The 17692-nt window shown below is 38.0% G+C and overlaps 1 protein-coding gene across 1 annotated transcript in view; it reads left to right on the forward strand.

Annotated features, from left to right (window-relative positions):
• Nucleotides 1-17692, forward strand: part of ibtk (inhibitor of Bruton agammaglobulinemia tyrosine kinase) — a 42194-nt gene that overhangs the window by 1472 nt on the left and 23030 nt on the right. The window contains exons 2-11 of the mRNA XM_051866086.1: nucleotides 524-1364; nucleotides 1847-1943; nucleotides 3354-3478; nucleotides 8706-8816; nucleotides 8896-9066; nucleotides 12348-12465; nucleotides 12641-12821; nucleotides 13422-13545; nucleotides 15313-15490; nucleotides 15569-15719. Of these exons, the coding sequence (XP_051722046.1) occupies nucleotides 1041-1364; nucleotides 1847-1943; nucleotides 3354-3478; nucleotides 8706-8816; nucleotides 8896-9066; nucleotides 12348-12465; nucleotides 12641-12821; nucleotides 13422-13545; nucleotides 15313-15490; nucleotides 15569-15719 (1580 nt within the window). The 5' untranslated portion in view covers nucleotides 524-1040. The remainder of the gene's footprint in view (nucleotides 1-523; nucleotides 1365-1846; nucleotides 1944-3353; nucleotides 3479-8705; nucleotides 8817-8895; nucleotides 9067-12347; nucleotides 12466-12640; nucleotides 12822-13421; nucleotides 13546-15312; nucleotides 15491-15568; nucleotides 15720-17692) is intronic.

A 17692-nucleotide genomic window follows, 5' to 3' on the forward strand; every position in this document is an offset into this window, starting at 1 on the left:
AACCCACAGCTTGACAATTAGTAGAGAGATGCTGCACAGACAGGTAGGATTAATCCACACACACAATTGCTCTCTCACTAATGCATTCAAATAAATGTAATCTTACTGTGCTACTTTATCTGTATCTGATTTAGAACGATATAACGACACACAGACAAAATAACTGATAAAAATAAGCTTTTATATCGGAACAATAGCCTTGTGGGCAGCGTTCTGTCAAATGCCGCAGCTGGGCAAAGGGGGACTCGAGTTTGAGTCTCGGCTCGAGGGTCGTGCTTCTCAAGCCAACATCAGAGTTTGTTCACAAACTTTAGCCTCTAGTTGCAAATAGTGGCATGTTGCAAAGCATTCCCATCTCTTTTGTTTTTTTTTAATGGCGTCATCAGCGATTAGTTGACTCGACTGTAATCACATAACGGTGATTAATCCGAGGTCGTTCAACCATTAGTATGATGTGCAGCTTAATTTCAGTTTTTGTGGGATTGTTGTGGGATATGAAGTTGATATTAATCTCTCTTTTCAGGCACCTTTTGCAATTATGGAGGCTTAAATGGTGAAGAGTTTTGGGGGGAAGGAGTCTTTCCCCTCAAAGTTGATGGACTCTTTGAATGGACAGTACAAAGAGCTGAAGGATTTGCCTTTTGTAAAATACGATACACAGATTACAAGTTAACTTATTTTTGAGTCAACTGGAATATATTTGTATGATTTTGTACAGAAAAATGTGTATTTTCTTTGATGCTAATGATTGTTGCAAAGGTTTTGTCAAATGTGTTGCTGACATGGTGGACTGAGATGAGGTAGATCTTCTCTCTGGGGCCGCTAGGGTGCCGTGGAACCTCAACACATGCACAATTCTAGCGCCCTAAATTCACAGCAACGCTGAACATATCCCCTGTTTTCTTTTTTTCATTTTGTTTTCCTTAATGTATTGCAGTTGTTTGATAAATTGATTGCTAGAACGTTTGAGACATTTAAGCACAAGCTTGTGGGTGTTTTGGATAACTCTGGGGTTGTGACTCAGCTTGAGGAAAGCTAAAATGAGTCTGGGAATCCCAGACTGCACACCAAAGTGCCGTTCTGTAAGGCACGCTGAGGAAGTGATAGCCGCTTTGACCAGCGGTTCAGAGGGGAGTCTGCGGGGCTACCTGTCTGTCCACTGTCACAATGCAGCTACCCTGCGGGATGAGTTTGGACGCACACCTGTGCACCTCGCTGCCTCTCTGGGTAAGCGTGACCTGCTTCAATGGCTCCTGGACTGTAAACGCGCCGACCTGCTGGCAAAGGACAAGGAGTCAGGGTGGACCGCACTGCATCGCAGCGCCTTCTATGGGCAAATTCACTGCCTTATGACGCTCATCAAGGTGAGAACTGGTTCATTAATATGAGTTTTCCATTAACCAATGCCAGTATTATAGAGAGAAGGGTGACCGATGGCCAGTATAATGCCAATATACATTTTAAAGCAATGTAATGAAGTTAAATGATGCACAAAATTGCAAAAATGAAATTGCAGTTGCACGCTTCACCTTTTAAAATGTGAACCGAAAACAGAAAATGTACATTTCCATCCAAAGCTGGTCAATTCTGGTACTGTCACACAACTATTATAACACTTTTGTTCATTTGGCTAAGTTGGTATTATAGTTTTAGGCCAGTAATCTCAAAATGAGCAAATGATGCCTAACTAATTGGCCTTGGTGATTGGAAAACTACTGCAGATTTTGAAATCCAGTGGACTGTGAAACGTGAGTCACTGGAGCTGCTTTATCTTTTCCTCCCTGTTCTATTGGTTTATTGGTTTGCATTGTTGTCTTTCATTGGTCCATGTATCTTTGTGTTCCAGCATGGTGGAGTGCTGTCCATTCAGGACAAGGAGGGACTTTCTGTCCTAGACCTCACTATGAAGGACCGCCCAGCTCATGTTGTCTTCAGAAACACTGGTAATGACAATGGGTTAATGTCCTTCTTAAAGGATTAGTTCACTTTAAAATGAAAATTACCCAAACTTTACTCACCCTCAGGCCATCCTAAGTGTATATGACATTCTTCTTTCTGATGAACACAATCAGAGTTTTATTAATAAATATCCCGACACGTCCAAGCTTTATAATAGCAGTGAATGAGCTGAAGAAAGTGCATCCATCCATTCATACTCGTTGGTCCTGTTCACTGCCATTATAAAGCTTGGACTCATCAGGATATTTATTAATAAAACTCTTGATTGTGTTCATCAGAAAGAAGAAAGTCATAAACACTTAGGATGGCTGGAGGGTGAGTAAAGCTTGGGGTAATTTTTATTTGAAAGTGAACTAATCCTTTAATATTTATGATTGTATCAGTGTTAATATAGTATTTATAACACTAAAACCTTAAAATTAAAATTCTGTTCTTATTTATTTATCCTCGTATTGTTCCAAACCTGTATGATTCTTTTTTTCTTTTTCTTTTTTAAAACAAAGTTAGATCTTTTGAGAAATTATGATGTATGTATATATTTTCATGCAGTAAAAGCATACAGTGACAAGTGCTCCAAAAATGACGACAAAACACCATAACAGTAGTTCATATGACTAGTGACTCAGATTTTAGTTTTTATATAAATATTTTATAAAATGTTCCCCTGTGCTATGGCACTTTTGCATCTTCAAGCTTGTTTCATGGCATCCTGCTTTGAGACCTGTCAGATCGCCAATGGTGTTTGGTTTCATTGATGTCAAAACTGGTGTTTTGCGTCTTTATGCTGCAAGTTTGAATGTGTGTAAGTGTGAATGATATCTGCCAGTCTTTCTCTTTTGGGATGCTTCACAGTCTATGGTCACTGACTACTTTCATTCAGTGGAAAAGAACAACAAGGACATTTTTCAAAATGAAATCTAAGGAACATTTTCAAATGCTGGTTTGGAATGACATAAGGAGAGAGAGTTTAAAATGAGAGAAAATGAGTTTATTTTTGGTCAAACCTTAAAACAATAAACCAAAACTTGTCACACGTCACCATTTCCTGGTCCAACACTCTATCAGATCCCTAAAGCGAACAACAAATGGTGCTAATATACACTGTAAGACGGCAGAAATGGCTTGAATCTAACCTTTATCTCCATACCGAAATCTCAGTTGGACAGACAGTGATTCATCTTTTTATGAATCATTACAGTATTGTTGTCCAGGATGCCGTAAACACCATGAGTTTTCAAAGCTTAGCTTAAATTGTGTGAGATGAATAAATAGTGCTCATAAACGGCTGTTGAGATAGTATTCTTACTTGAAATGGACCTGGAAATGGTATTCAATGCATCAAAACAAGCGGATAACAATCATTAACTTGTGTTCTTGTTCTGATCTCATCGCAGACCCTACTGAAGTGTACACTTGGGGAAGCAACACAAATTTTAGTCTTGGACATGGAAACCAGGAGAGCAGACACCATCCTGAGATCGTGGACCTGTTTTCAAGGTCTGGGATCTATGTGAAGCAGGTAAATGTCATTCAGGTTATTTATTTTTTATTTTTGGTTACAAGTCAAGTCACCTTTATTTATATAGCGCTTTTTACAATGCAGATTGTGTCAAAGCAGCTTTACAGTGATAACTGGTGAATAATTTTGACTGCACAGCAGCTCTTAAAAAAAAAAAAAAATGGCATCATTGTCCAGCTTAAGTAAAATCAGTATTGATTCATTCGGTTGTAAAAATCAATAATTAGTTCATTAGTATCAATATTAGTTCATTAGTATCAGCACTGGAGAAAACAGTGATGTCATCGTCCAGCTCAGTTCTGTTCGCATGCAATGGTGTCAATGCAGGCAGGTCAAAAACATTGTTGAATATCAAGTGTCTAAGCAAGCCAAAGGCGACAGTGGCAAGGAACCCAAACTCCATCAGGTAACAAACAGGTGAAAATGGAGGAAAAAAAAACCTTGGGAGAAACCAGGCTCAGTCGGGGGGCCAGTTCTCCTCTGGCCAACAGCGAACAGTGCATGATTATGATTCAGGCAGTGTTACAGGTCATAAGTTGCAACAGTCAAAATATTTGGTCCAGTTCCATCTAGTTGAGGATCGTATTCATCACGCCGGTATGGGACGGTTTGTTGAGGATCTGTGCCACTGGCTGTCGTGTCGGTGAGGCCTTCACAGGGGATGATCTAGTTGACTCAATCTCTGCTGACACTTCAGGGCTGGCATTGTCGTCGTGTCTAGGCGCAGGTCCTCCAACTGATCTGGATACGGCCCGGATCCGGCTGACTACGGGCCGTATCCAATTCACTTTATTTTGATGGTCCACATTAGACATTCTGCTAACTTAACACAAGTAACTTATAGGGGTGTGACGAGACGGTTAGCTCACGAGACGAGACACGAGTTTGACTTCACGAGAACAAGATGAGATTTTTACACAGTATTTTTAAGAGATCCTCAGTGACGATATACATGACTAGGAAAATAGTCTGCAGGTGCATTTGAAATGTTTTAACTAATCCTCTTGTAATGAATGTCATTTCAGTTCTACTTTGAGTATGAATTACCATCCACAAACTTAACTGACTGGTTTCTCTCCTGTATGATTTCATATGAGTCTCTTCGGACCTTAGAACTGTACATGATTTATGAGCTTCTTCAACTTTTGACCTCCTAACTGAACTCCTTTCCACAAATTGATCATAGAAATAAAAACAGTATAAATAAAAATGAATAAGTTTGATCTTAGTCTTATTAAGTGCAAACAATAAGTACAACCATAATCTAAGAACTCTCTCTCAATATTAAAAGTGCGAATAGAGACCAAATTCTTCATTATGATACAGTGCTAAGAGATGATTACAAATACACAGCCCAGCCTAAGATAGCTTTCATATTGGGAGATATTTGCATGCGGGTTATTGAAATCGCATTTGAATGCACACTCGCATTTTACTTTCGCTTTCGAATTTGCGATCGCGTATACTCTGTGAATAAGGAGTGGCGGTGCTGAGCATGCATTCTACAAGATACGGCATTTGTCAGACGCTTAGGCTCTGTTGTGCAACGAATCCTCCGCCATAGTCTTGTCAGTCATCTTGTCACTTACTCTTGTCATGTGATAAGTGAACTCTGATTCCTGCTGCACTACGTATGACTCTGCAGCTCGTGTTGGATGAGCTGGATGGGATTGAAGCGACCGTTATCCAACTGAATTAAATGGTTTTTATTTCTATAAAAAGCAAAACCACAGTGTAGGCGTAATGTAAACGTAGCGGTGGCATATTCTATCCTAACTTCACCCTCACGCTCCATCATGGCAATATCACGAGACAGCTTTTCACCTCGACGAGAAATCTCATCACATTTTAATCTTTAGTAGTCACACACAGTAACTTGTCAACTACATGTCAGCTAACTCTCATTAGAGCATTAGTAAACTGTAGTAGACTGTTAGTTTAGGGTTCTTGTTAGTAGAATAAGCTGACATTTAGGGTTAGGGTTAGCAAAAGTTACTTGTATGTTGGGGGAGCATCAAAATAAAGTGTTAGCAGATATTAAGCAGACAGTAATACTCTGCTGAGAATTAGTTGACATGTAGTTACTCATAGTCAAGTGGGCGATCAAAATAAAGTGTTACCTCAGAGAAGAAAAGAGATGTCGCTGCAAGAGGGAGGGGAAGATGTTTTGATTAAAGATTATGAGGCACATCAATTAAAAAAATTATGATGTGCACTGATAAATCATGTATTATAAATACTACAATAATAAAAAAAAAAACGACAATTCTTGTTTGTTTTTTTTAATCGATGTGGTCACTCTCAAACTTCTCTTCATCGTATTCTATCTAGTTTAATTTTTGCTGATGAGGCACATAATGTTATGAAATCCTCATCTGCAATGCAATTCCTTGGGGTTTATGCAAACAGGGCCTCAAAGTCCCCAGGATTATGTGTGGTTAAAAACAAAGGACCTGCTAGTGTTGCCTTGATAACAGGCTTCTCACGGGGGACCTCCTTCAAAACAAAGATCTCCAAGGGTCCTTGCAAACCATCTGAGGAGACTTAGACCTCTTTGTTTCTCTGTAAATTGTTCTTGGAAATGCCCTTGAGGATGAAAACTATGTTCCCGCTGATGGAGGGAAGCTCTTTGTGTTGGAACTCGGGCGATTAGCAGATGTGCTTGAGCACTTTGGTGATTGTGACTGCTTTGGCATACTTGAACCTGAAAGCTCAACTCATGCCAACATCATGCTTTTAACGGTGTATAAGTTTCCCTTTTTTCCGTGGTCATAGCGGGGACTCATTTGCATTTTGGATGGATAACCAACATATGGGAAATATGATCTTGTAGTGTTGCATGATCCCATTGTCAGCCTTTCATTTGGGATTTGGGCATTTTTGAAAGGAGAAGAACCAATGGGGTTAAGGGCACAATTGAAACGAATGTAGTTAGCCAAATCTGTCAACCATTTAGGATGATGGGAAGCTTCTAGAGATGCTTCTCACCTATGAAAAGACACTTTAGCAACGCATATCATTTTTAATTGTTCAGTCTTTTGTGTGTACTTGCAGTCGGCTGATTAATTTCTGAAGTGCAGGGCAGTCCTTTAATTTTACAGTGCTCATTGTGATGGCGGATCCTGTTTCCCGACCCTTTCATCGGCTCTCCCATGCCCCCTTAGCGCATTGTGACCTGCCACGCTGTTCTGCAGATGCTTTCATTTAAATATTAAAATATCCATTCAGGGATAACAGCAGTAGATTAAATAAGCGCTGCAAATGCGAGTGAGAGCAGGTGCCAGTCAATTCTTTGCCCGCAGAGTTTGGATGCTTTACAGAACATCTCTTACTTCTGTTTTGGCCTCGAGGAGTGTTAAATTAATGATGATGTTGACCCTGGCACCCCTGCCCCGCTGTAGACGACTCCGAGCCAATCCAGAGCTGGCATGCTCTGCAGAGAAAGGGCAGAGCTGTCATGGCTAAAAGTCAAGCCCTTATGATGAGCAGAACACAGCAGGTACATTCTGGCCTGTCTGTTCTTAATTTACCTATAATCTCACCACTGTGAATTTGTCTATCGTATTTACAGCAGCCTCAAAAGTATTTGGTACACTTGTCTAAAAAATGTCTAAATGTCATTGCAAAGTGAAAATGGATCTGAGAAAAAGGGTTTTTTTTTTTTTTTTTTTTTTGGCTGTTGCAACTTGCTTTGATATTTTTGCAGTGACATTTAACCAGCTTGTCTCAATGGTTGTGTCTAAAACTGAAGCTGCCGAATCAGTGATTTAGCAGAAAGTGTTTGTGTGTATGAATTTACCTCCTAAGTAAAATTATTTCAGACTGACTACCACATCACCATAGCATCCTATCTAAGGATCTTGATCAAATGTTTAATGGCAACAAGGCTTATTTCTTGGTAAAATAGAATTATGAGATGAAAAATGAAATCATAAAAAAAGGACATTTCATGGGTTAAATTCTTTTTTTTTTTTTTTTTTTTTTTTTGTTCCAAAATCAATCCTTTTATTTAGTAATGATGCATCAAAATCATCTAAAGTGACAGTAAGGACATTTATAATGTTTCAAAATATATATATTTTAAATAAATCCTGTTATTTTGAACTTTCTGTTCTTTAAAGGTTTAAACAAATGAAGCAGCACAACTGTAATGAAGGGTCGGCAGAGTGTGGATCCATTTGCAGCTTTTATTAGAACAATCACCAAAGTAGACAGAGGCAAAGGCAAAGACATAAACAGGGACGGGCAATGGTCAGGGCAGGCGGCAGACAAACGGAGTCAAGTCACAGGCAGAGATCAGGGCAGGCGGCAAGCAAACACAGTCCAGTACACAGGCAGGGATCAGGGCAGGCAGCAAAGAATCACAGAGAATAAACAATCCAACGGTAACGGAGAAACAGTCCACAAGAAAACGCTCAGTAATGATCACCAGGGCAAATCAAGACTTCGCGGTGTGTATGTGTGAGTGTGTGGCTTAAATAGTGTGAGTGTGATGAGGTGCAGGTGTGTGCGCAATCAGTCCCAGGAATGAGGGCCTATGGGAAACGTAGTCCGAATGGGAAACAGTCAGTATTCAGGTGATGGCTCCCTCCGGTGGTGCGGAGGAGGAGGCGAGGGAGCCACATTCGTGACAACAACTGTTTTCAACATTGACACTAATAAATGTTTCTGGAGCAGAAAATCATCATATTAGAATGATTTCTGAAGGATCATGTGACACTGAAGACTGGAGTAATGATGCTGAAAATTCAGTTTTGAATCACAGGAATAAATTACATTTTAAAATATATTACAATAGAAAACAGTTATTTTAAACTGTAATAATTATCACAATAGTGCAGTTTTTACTGTACTTTTAATTGAAAAATGCAACCTCAGTGAGCATAACAGGCATCTTTCAAAAAAAAAAACAAAGATCTTACCGACTCCCAACTTTTGAACAGTAGTGTATTCTGGTTTCAAATTGATCAGATGAAGGAATATTAGTATACAGGATGTTATAGAAATGTTACTCATTCATTGATGTCTTCTACCTTCTTACTAAAAATTGACCAATGTAATGAAAATGAATGAAGTGAAAATGATTGGCCAAACCCCACATTTCTGGACTTACTGGGTGATTGTGCTAATATATGTGTGACTTATGAGTTGGAAAATATCAGAAAGCAGACCATGCCTGCCTGTGCAACCATGATGGCAACATTGTTGTGTTTCTGTGTCTTTTGAGGTGGTGTTGTGTAAGTTCCACTCCGTCTTCCTGTCCCAGAAGGGTCAGGTGTACACATGTGGACACGGACAGGGCGGACGGCTTGGACATGGTGATGAACAGACATATCTGGTAAGATGTTTTGGTGTGGGGTAACGCTCGTATTTCTGCATCTGCTTTCTAAGACTCGGTGTCTATGTTCACGTCAAAGGTTCCCCGAATGGTGGAGGGTCTTTTGTCCCATCACTGCTCACAGATCGCAGCGGCCCGAGATCACACTGTCGTCCTGACAGAGGAGGGGTACGTCTACACTTTTGGGCTCAACAACCACCATCAGCTGGGTCTGGCACCTCCTCCTGCTTCCAGCCAAGTTCCCAAACAGGTCGGTCAGTCTGGGGCCAGATTTGCAAAACATTTAAAGTCCCCTGTGGTGAAAATCAAGTTTTAAATGTTGTTTATATGTCTAAGTGGTGTTTTTTAATATGCTCTAAGACAAACAATGTGCAAATTCATAAGTCAACACTAGTGCAGAGTATTTTATCCTTAAAACTGCAGTGAAAAAAAAGACAGTCTCAAAAACGCGGTTTGAAATTGCCAGTGTTTCTTGCGTCACAAACTACCTTGTAACCAATCACGTCAGCGTGCCGGCGGGCTTTAACATATCATTAACTATGACTGCTCTGAAGCAAGGGAATCTCAAGAGAAGCCAGGTTATCCCGTATATTTTTCTGTTGATATGAAAAATGGGGTAGATTTAGCAATATAGTGGGTAAATTATGTATATGATGTATATTACGATGTTATGATGAACTATGTGCTCCATTGTTCAAAGCATTTTTAAGGATACTGATTGTTATAAGGCAGCTGTCTGACTCTGAGATGAAGAACGGAAACATAGTTTGTGTAACATTAGCAACACATTATTAGCTGTTTGATAACGTGGTCAAGCAAAAGGCTAATCATAATAATTACTGTTATGTGTCCGACGTTCTGGAGAGTGATACATTCACTTGCATAATTCACTCTTCCACTTCTTCTTCTGAATCAGTTTCTGGTTTAAACATATATGGCTGAATTAAACCAGTATTTCCACTTGCCATTGTGCAGTGTTTACTACAGTAAAGTTGACTGAGTGGATCTCTGAGCTGGTGTGAGTGAGTGGAGGCGGGGCTAATGTGCATATTCATGGGTCCTCGTATATACTAAATGAGGCAAGGGTGTAGAGTTACATTTAAGCTATTTTAAGGCATGTAGAATTTTTTTCACAGGGAAAAAAAAAAACGTTTAAATATGTCATTTTGGTGATCTAAGATGAGTTTTAAGGGATAAAATTATTGACTACAGGGGGACTTTAAGAGAAAAACACAAGAATATTTTGTATTCCCAAAAAAACTTTTTAAGATTGTTCTTTTCTTTTTTTCTTGGTTACACTTCATTTCAAGGTGACGTAGTTATATTTTACAGTAGTCAACATTTTAAGTGGATCAAAAAAGTTTATCAAAGTTGTCCTAAGAAGAAGGTTTTAGGGCGACTTTGATGAAAGGTTTTGATCCATTTCAGATGTTGACTACTATATTTACTCAAATAAGTACTGAGTAATATTAATTAACTACATGTACTTACTATAGAGTTATGGTTAAGGCTAGGGTTTGGTTTAGGATTAGTTACTTGTAATTATGCTTAATTTACTGTTATTACTATAGTAAATACATGTAGTAACGTGTAGTAACTCACACACAGCACACAATGGCCCTCATTTATCAAACGAACGTAGAAACCAGCGTACATCCGAATGAAAAAATCAGCTTAAGACAACGCTCACGTGTGATTCATTAAATTTTCGTATGCGGCCAATTCCGTCGCAGGAATGAACAGGTGTTGATAAATGTGGCGGCTGAAAACTGTCGTCATTTAAATATCACGCCCCAAATTTTAGATGCCTCGCCCTATAGTTTACGACACAGAGAAATATAACCCGGCCATGAAGAAGAAGTAATCACATTAAAAAGAAATTGATCTTACTCTAAAAACACCCCTCAACCTTGTAATTGCAAACAATAAAATTAATTTTAAAAAGAAAATAACGGTAAATAAAACGAAAAACTTACAAACATTATTAACATATATATATATATAAACTTGGTTATTTTAGTACCCCTCTTCACTCCACAGAAAATCCTTCAAATTTATTTTATTCAGAACAGAACAAGAATGAAAAATAAGTAGCTATAAAATGATATATTAAATTATAAATTGAAACACAAATTAGGCTATAGTGGCATTCATTATAAAGTAGAAATGAATTTATTTAATAAAGCAAAACTGAATTGGGCTCACACAGCCTACCTCTCTCATTCTGGAAGAATCCAAACGTTTCCATATTCACGTTGTAACATTTATTGGTTGCTGAACTACTGTTCATTATGTAAACTAAGGCTTTGTATTTCACTCTTGTTTCAATATCCACGAAAAAATGTGTTTGGTTGGGCGTTGCGTGTGCCGACTGGTACAGATGTACTCCTATAGCGGATCATTAAACTGAGCAGTGTTAACTTTCTCTGCATTTTAGTTTGCTGATAAATGGCTGAAATGTAAAGTTAGTGACGCTAGAACTGATATGTAGCGTCTGTGTGTGTGAGTGAGGCGCCCGTGCGATCAATTGGATTAATAAAATAAAGAGAAATATTTTAATAAAATAAAACAAATACAACGTGTCAAATTTTAAGACACTCATCTATTCTAATTTAATTTTAATTTGGCATTTTAATCGTGTCGTTTAATGGTTAATGATCGGTTAGTGAGTGATTGTCGGTCAGGAAAATAATCTAAATGTTCTCATAACAATTCTCCACCAGATTTACTATGCTGCACACGCAAGTTCCCGCTGACTCAAAAATCGTGCGTACACGAGCTGACGTGAGACCTGACGTGAGATTTGATTGTAGTCACCGCTCACACTCATATTGATAAATGCCAAATTTTGCGTGGAAACGAGCGTACGCAGAGTTTTCTGGCGTACGATCGTTTGATAAATGAGGGCCATTCACTCTTTAAAATGAACTATTTATAATACACAACCCATTAAAAAAAATATGATGCCCAGTGCAGAACTCCCATCAAGTCAGTCACAATGAAAGTAGTGTGCACACTTATGATTATTACAGCAATCTGCAGGCCGCCCAAAAAGAAGGCCTTTGACTCATTGAGCAAGTTCAAATTTCTTAACTTTTATTCTTAAAGGTACACTGTAACTTTTGGCACTCTAGCAGTTAATAAACAAAACCGCATACGTCTTGCAGCCAGAGCTACGTCTCTCTGTTTATGTATATGACAAGTCACACAGATACTGGGCTACTCCGCAGCGGTGGCGACCCAAATGGTTTAAAATAGTCCTAATATGAACACTTATATGCGTACCATAGTGATTCAGGATAAGACAAAAACATGGTTTGAAAGATGGATTCATGATGTGCTCACTCATTATATTAAATTGTACATTTTAAACAAAAAAAAGTTACTTAATGTACCTTTTTAAAAAGATTTTTGTGAATCCTACCCCATGCATGACACACTGTAATACAAATTTGAGAAACTTTAGATAATTCCATAAATTATAATTCCATTTTTTTTTTTTTTTTTTTTTTTTTCTTCTATTGACCACAGGTCACATCTAAGTCCCTGAAAGGGAGGTCCGTGATTGGTGTTGCAGCCGGCAGGTTCCACACTGTTCTTTGGACCCGAGATGCTGTATACACCGTAGGATTAAATGGTGGCCAACTTGGTAGGAGGCTCAAGCACCCAGATCTGTTTATCACAGACAACAATCTGATTGTTTAACTGATCTAAAATCTCTCGGGTGTTTAGAAAAATCTCTACATTAAATTTCACCAGAGCATCTGCTTCATTTGCCTCTTCCCATATGTAAAGTTGTGGTCCTACCATTGTGATACATTCAGGTTACCTGCTGGAGCCCAACGGAGAGAAGTGCGTGACTGTTCCTCGACAGGTGTCCGCTCTGCACCACAAGGATTTGACCATCACTATGGCGGCAGCGAGCAATGGGGCCACTGTGTGCATGACCGAAAAGGGAGATGTGTACCTGCTGGCTGATTATCAGTGCAAGAAACTGGCCTCCAAGTGAGTGGAGTTCAGAGTCTAGAGTTTGACAGTTATGATGTCTTGGCAATCCAGATTTTGTAGTTTTTAGAGTTCGAAATGTAATCTGCAACAGGCACTTAACACTAGCTAGGTTTCCATTCACATAGTTCTATGCAAATTTTGGGGTATTGCATAAAAAAGCTAGATGAAAATGCCAAGATGCACATAAAATCCTAAAATGCGCATAAAAATGTATGCAATCAATTGAGGTAGATTTTTTTTTTTTTTTTTTTGGTAATAAAACTTGTGCATAAACTGTGATGGAAACGCATGTTTTCTGAATAAATTCCCGGATATGGACTTACATGACTTTGCCTCTGGAATAACCAACGGACCAATCTCATTACACACCATTTAAAGTATTGTTTTAGTCATTCTGAAATGCCTCAGCCAAAGTAAAGATAACAAAGTAAAGCTCTCTGAAATGCAAGTAATTTATTATGTAGGAAAAAAAAAAAAGAGTAACATGCCTCCCCAGTTGCAGCTTTTTAAGAATTATTTATTACTGATACATGCCAGTTTGCCAGGAAGTTAATATTTTATTACTACTATTAACACTGTTCTTGTGGTGGTCTCCAGACAGATGAACCTGAAAAAAGTTCTAGTGAGCGGTGGTAGTTTGGATCATCGTATTGATCCTCAGCTTCTGCATGATGGTGGAGGAGAGAAGCTGGTGATTCTGGCTCTAGATGAAACCGGAAGGGTGAGTGAACGACACTGAACTGAACTTAAATATGCATATCAGAAACACTAACAGGATCAAAATATTACCCAGTAATTACTTGTATAACTAAGTTTAAGATAAGCTTTGAGTTAAAACTTTGGGTATTGGTTTAAACACTGAAACGGTCTGTTTTGATAATCACCTGATCTGTCATTATCATACAAATACTATAAGATAATGCGTAAAAATGCTGTTCCTGCCTAAAAATGACCATGAGGGAGTTGTCACAATGCCTGTTGTGATATTTGGTAGGGATGCACCGATACCGATACCAAGCTTGTCTACTTGTACTCGTAAAAATACCCCCGATACCAAAGACCGATACCTCACGTGAAGTAACTGACAGAATTTTCTGTGCACAGAGACACCGGCGGCAGCAAAAAAAAAAAAGAGAGAGAGAGAGAAATTAATAAATGTATAGGCATCGGTATCTGCGAGTACAAGGGGAAAAAAGTATCGGTACTCATACTCTGTCCTTAAAAAATGGTATCGGTGCATCCCTAATATTTGGTATATAGATGCTTCTGTTAATCAGAATTTAGCAAATGGGAATTTCTTGACATACATTCTTTGCATCCACCAACACTGAAAACTTATCTGATTTGGAAGAAGTATAGAGATGTTTGTGGACTACATAACAGTGACAGCTAATTCTGTTTCCTAATATTATCACCTAAAGTGCAAGAACAACAAATGGCTTAAGACCAAGCCTTGTGGCACACCATATACTGTAGGTCAGGCAGATTTTCATTTATACAAATCAGTGGCAACAATCTGACAGGTAGGACCTAAAATAAGCTAGTGACTGTCCTTATTTGCCAACACGATTCCCTAGCCTGTGTAGGCAATATTGTTTTGATCTATATATCAAAAGCAGCACTTTGGTCTAATATACTGTGATGTTCAGCTAGCGGGTTATAATGTCTGCTTAACCAAGATGTTCAGTCTTGTGGGCCACTACGTGCCTGATAAAAGCCTATCAGCTGCACCAGGCTAGTTAGTGGAATGGGGTCCAAGTTTTTAGTAATGTTTAATTGATTTTGCACCAGTTTTCTTATCTATATATTTTTATTACACTTTTTTTTTTTTTTTTTTTTTTTTTTTTTACTTAATCTAATGCCGCCAATTGGTTTGCCTAGCATATATGCTTACTCGTCTGGTTATTTGCCAGAGCTGTGGAATGTCAAAAAGGAATCTAAAAAAATAAATAAATAAATAAATAATCATAATCACTACTTTTGTTAAAATGTTGATGAATTATTTTTTGTTGTTAGTATCATGAATTCAGTTGATCAGATATCCATTAAATTGCTATCCAGAAAAATGGAAAACCATAGAATTTGGGAACAATAAAGCAGAATTTGGGAAAAAAAGATTTCATAGGGCCCCAAAAATGTAATTTAATTGTTTAACTTTTAATAAATTGTTGTTAAACTGTATGGTTTATGATTTCAGTTAATTATAAATTATATCCTAAAATTTAATTTAACTATTAAAATGTAATCCAGAAAAAAAAAAGAAAAAATAGGGAAAAAGGCAGAATCCAAAAAAAAAAAAAAAAAAAAGATTTGGAGGGAAAAGGTAAAACAGATACCATAGGGCCCTAGATTTTTTTTCTTGGGCTCTTTTGACTTGAGCCAGTAAGGCACCTTTCAACCACTCAGAACACTTTAGCAACCATTTAGCTGGTATTGTAGTCATTCTATTAATTTTCACTGTTTCTTCTGTCTTTCTCTGTTCTTGCAGGTGTTTTGCTGGCGCTCCATGGGCACGTCAGTAAAACCGTGTCGCTGGGCGTATGGACGACAGGTCTTCATGTCAGACATCGCCCTGAGTAAGAACAGCATGATGTTTGTTACTCAGGATGGAGAGGGCTTCAGTGGACAGTGGCTGGGACAGTACAAGAAAGCTGTAGACAAAAAAGGTACTGAGACCATCAGTTTAACTAAATATGTTATAAACAAAATAGAATTTCTTTACTAGATATGCTCTGTTGTGTCAGATAACCTGGAGGTGTCCGGAAACTCAGACGGAGGGGTTCCTTATGAACGAATCCGTCTGGAGAAGCTTCATTACGTCCACAGAGCCGTCAGCATCACCATGGATTCTAACGCCCGGAATTTCGGAGTACTGCAAGCTGATCCCAAAACCAGGTGCAGATAATGATGACTAGGGTCACACATGTGTGTGACTAAAGACATTTTTGGAATTTTGGAGTTTAACATTTCTGGCTTCCGATGTCACTAAATAGTTCCAGTTCCTTCTAATCGTTAAAGTTGTTTATCGTACAAAGGTAAACAAAATGTCCTTAAAGCCAAACACTGATTTTGTTTAAATAACCATTGAACTACGTAGGCCCAGCAAACCCAGGAAATTACCAAATTTACAGGTTTTCAAGACAAACAACATCAGAAGTGTGATTTACCAACATAACACAAGACTATAAATACTGTATTAGGATCAGCCATGTTACCAATAGACAGATAAATACCGTAGAGTTTTACTGGACACATGTCAGGCTGTGAAGCTCTCAGCAATAAAAGATATGGGAGGCATTCTCTCCCATTTTAAAAGTTGATAAACCTGTTTATTTTGTTATCTTAACTATGTGGTAATTATGTGGTTAGTTCAAATTTATTATTTGCATTTAGCATTGTTTTTTTCCCTTGCTGTATGATCCATCTGAACAGACCTGCAGCCCATTTTAGGGTTGTGACCCATCAGTTGAGAAGCAGTGGCATTTTTTTTTTTTCTCTCATATTCCACAGAGCCCAGTTTTTCTCTTATCACATTAAGGGCCTATTTACACTTGTCACTTATTGCATTTTTGTAACCGATCATATGGTTTGTCAAAACTGCTCCATTTACACTTGGCTCAAAAAACATGAAAGATCCGCACACGAGAATAAAGTCAAAAAAGCTCAAACTAATTTATTTTCCAGAGGCCACAAAAAGTGCAAAAGTGCAAAACATTTTCGGGATCAACCCTTCATCAGTGCCATGATTCCAAGCATACACCTGTATCCATTTAATAAGCTTATTACTGTAATCATTATAGAAAGCCGGACCTCGAATACTAACACCATAAAGGTAAATAGATATACTCATAATCATAATCACTCAAAATCCAAGTTATCCTATAAGTATACATTGTCATTCTTAATTCTCACAGAAAATACTAAATTAAATATAAATATCACAATTGCAAATTGAAATACATGATCTTGAAACCAATAGCTCGACACATGTACGAATAGAAAAATGCATAACATGATTGACAATTGAAATACATAATCAAGACATGATCTTGAAGCAAATGATTTAACAAATGTAAATTTACAAAAAAAACAAAAAAAACAGAAATTTACAAAAGACAGTTGAGAATTATGAGTATATCTATTTACCTTTATGGTGTTAGTATTCGAGGTCCGGCTTTCTATAACCATTTACTCTTGGTCTCACATATGTGTCTCTGCAAAACGAGTCTAAATCCGATCTTCAGTTCCCACACTATTCAAAAGAGTTCCCATCACCGAAAAATTGCATTGAAATGTGTGTACTAGTGCTGTCAAAATTAGCGTGTTAATGCATGCGATTCATTTTTTCAGTTTAATTGCATTTAAAATGTTTAACGCAATTAACATAGCATCTGTTTTTTCCGTCATAATTTAGCTATCGTTATTATATGATCACGCTCTTATTCACACAAATGCTTTTAAACCATTCAAGCGCCACAAGACAAACTAGAACGTGTTGTGTCTGTGTGACACACACACACGCACCAGAAAGACGCGCACCAGTATCAAATTCTCTTTCACGCTTGAACAAACAACACAGAATTATGCCAAAATGCCCCTTCCCCCCCCCCCCCCAAGTATCCTCATAAGAGCAGTCATAAATGAGTTAAATAATGTCTTGAATGAACTTAGAGTTGTGAGAAAATGAGATGTGCATCAGATCCGCGTCATCTTCGGCAGCGGCAGCTCTTAAAGTGACAGCAGCCTAATAAACCTGTTGCTGTGATGTCTGTCATTAATCTTCATCAAAGGTAAAGAGAAAATTGTAGCTTTAATAAGGACTAATCTATACTTTAATTTATAATTTATGCAGTGAAGACTGTAAAGTG

This window comes from Ctenopharyngodon idella, chromosome 16 (assembly GCF_019924925.1).
Source record: "Ctenopharyngodon idella isolate HZGC_01 chromosome 16, HZGC01, whole genome shotgun sequence".
NCBI classification, from domain to species: Eukaryota; Metazoa; Chordata; class Actinopteri; order Cypriniformes; family Xenocyprididae; genus Ctenopharyngodon; species Ctenopharyngodon idella.